Source organism: Sinocyclocheilus grahami, unplaced genomic scaffold (genome assembly GCF_001515645.1).
Source record: "Sinocyclocheilus grahami isolate Dianchi unplaced genomic scaffold, SAMN03320097.WGS_v1.1 scaffold1191.1, whole genome shotgun sequence".
In the NCBI taxonomy this organism is placed as follows: Eukaryota; Metazoa; Chordata; class Actinopteri; order Cypriniformes; family Cyprinidae; genus Sinocyclocheilus; species Sinocyclocheilus grahami.
The window spans coordinates 329,702-331,906 of record NW_015506370.1 but is presented as its reverse complement, the minus strand read 5'-3'; the positions used below and the strand labels follow the sequence as shown (position 1 = coordinate 331,906).

At 44.4% G+C, this 2,205-nt stretch overlaps 1 protein-coding gene across 2 annotated transcripts in view; it reads right to left on the bottom strand.

Moving 5' to 3' along the window:
- atf6b (activating transcription factor 6 beta) overlaps positions 1 to 2,205 on the bottom strand; it is a 23,234-nt gene that overhangs the window by 18,953 nt on the left and 2,076 nt on the right. For both annotated transcript variants that reach the window (XM_016253586.1, XM_016253587.1), the window contains exons 3-6: positions 1,349 to 1,427; positions 869 to 928; positions 569 to 651; positions 208 to 364 (exon numbers count right to left, since the gene is read on the bottom strand). In XM_016253586.1, the coding sequence (XP_016109072.1) occupies positions 208 to 364; positions 569 to 651; positions 869 to 928; positions 1,349 to 1,427 (379 nt within the window). The remainder of the gene's footprint in view (positions 1 to 207; positions 365 to 568; positions 652 to 868; positions 929 to 1,348; positions 1,428 to 2,205) is intronic.

The window sequence follows — 2,205 nt, the reverse complement described above, 5'->3', positions numbered from 1 at the left end:
TGTGTGTGTGTGTGTGTGTGTGTGTGAGTGTGAGAGCACACCTGTGGTGTGTGTGTCGAGGCTGCTGGGAGTGTGTGTGTGTATGTGTGTGTGTGTGTGTGTGTGTGTGAGTGTGAGAGCACACCTGTGGTGTGTGTGTCGAGGCTGCTGGGAGTGTGTGTGTGTATGTGTGTGTGTGTGTGTGTGTGTGTGAGTGTGAGAGCACACCTGTGGTGTGTGTGTCGAGGCTGCTGAGTGTGTGTGGCTGTATGGTCCGAGGCTGATGTGAAGCAGTGATGCTGGCGAGGGTCACCTCCACACTGGTCAGCGGCGGCAGCACGTCTCCACACATGTAAGGTGGAGTGGGCGGGTTCTCGCTCTTCACCTGAGAAACAGAAGTAAGGACAGGAAGAGTCCTAATGTTTGCTCAGCTGCACTGAAACAACACTAATGACATATGCATACTCCCGGTCATGGTTTAACTCCCGGAAATATTTCATTTACTGTATCATCTGAATCATAAGAGCACTGTTTCACAGCCTGCAGAAGAGCTGCACTGTCTGGAGTCACAGGGACAGGCCGTACACACCTGAGGCTCAGGTAAAGATGGGATGGAGCTGTCAGAGGTCAGAGACGATGCAGGTGATGGAGGTTCAGTCTTCACCTGGAAAACTACGACACACACACACAACTTACTCATGCCTTTCACCAGAGTTTCATCTGAAACAAGACTGCGGCAAAACTCACTGTCTGAAAACTAAATCATCTATAATAATCATCTAATCATCTACAACAATTTCAATGCATTAATTAAAATAATAATAATCCTGAACAGATCCTATTTACAAAAAAACACTAGACGGGGAAGCATGCAGACAGGGTCACTTACACATGTCCACTGACAGAGGTTGTGTTATCGTCATTTCATCTTTCATGACTGACACTTCACCTACAAACAAAGACAGCACACACAGTGAGGGATCAGGTTATTATTTTTTATTTTTGATCAAGTAGAGAGAAACAGCCTGGTATACAGTAGCAGTTGCTGAGCTCTAAGCATCAGCATTCAATCATTAAACACAAATGTTTGCAGGTCAGAGTCCTTCTGAAAAAAGCCAATAAACTGCACTCTCCGTGTGTGCGCGCCTACTGTAAAAACGTCCTGTTTATGGGTGTTTATAAGCTGAATAATGCCAAAGATTGTCATATTTATAAGCAAAAAAAAAAATGAGTTCCCTACCTGACACTGTAGAGTTCTCTTGAATTTCTCTAATATTGTCTTTGCTAATAAAGAGCCTTGGACTCTGCTGAACTAGAGGAACAATCATGAGAACTGCATTATAAAGCAGATGAGGTGCTGGAGTCCCACCTGTGAAGGGGTTCCCCAGGTTCTTCCATGGTGCAGTGGGGTTATCAGGGTCCAGCGTGAGGACAAGATCACGGTCCAGCTGACAGACAGACAGAGACACTCAGACACATCACTTGAGCAGCAAACAAACACTACATTGGACTTATTATGCTGTATTTTTAGGACAGCATTTTCTGGAGTGTCGCTAATGGCAATAGAATATCGTAGCTGTTCAGGCTATTTGTGACCCTGGAGCACAAAACCACTCAAAAGGGTCACTCTTTTGAAATTGAGATTTACACATCATCTGAATAAATAAGCTTTCCATTGATGTATGGTTTGTTAGGATAGGACAATATTTGGCCGAGATACAACTATTTGAAAGGTGCAAAAAAAATCTAAATATTAAGAAAATCGTCTTTAAAGTTGTCCAAATGAAGTTCTTAGCAATGCATATTACTAATCAAAAATTAAGTTTTGATATAGTAGAAAATTTACTAAATGTGACCGCCGGACTACTTCAAACTCAAACACAGACGTCACACACTTATTCCCAGCAGCGTGCGTGTGTGTGTGTGTGTGAGAGAGAGAGAGAGAGTGTGCCTCTGTCTGTGTGTGTGTGTGTGTGAGAGTGTGTGTGTGTGTGTGTGTGTGTGTGAGAGAGAGAGAGAGAGAGAGAGAGAGAGTGTGTGCGTGTGTGTCTCTCTGTGTGTGTGTGTGAGAGAGAGAGTGTGTGCGTGTGTCTCTCTGTGTGTGTGTGAAAGAGAGAGAGAGAGAGTATGCGTGTGTCTCTCTGTGTGTGTGTGAAAGAGAGAGAGAGTATGCGTGTGTCTCTGTGTGTGTGTGAGAGAGAGAGAGAGAGAGAGAGAGAGAGTGTG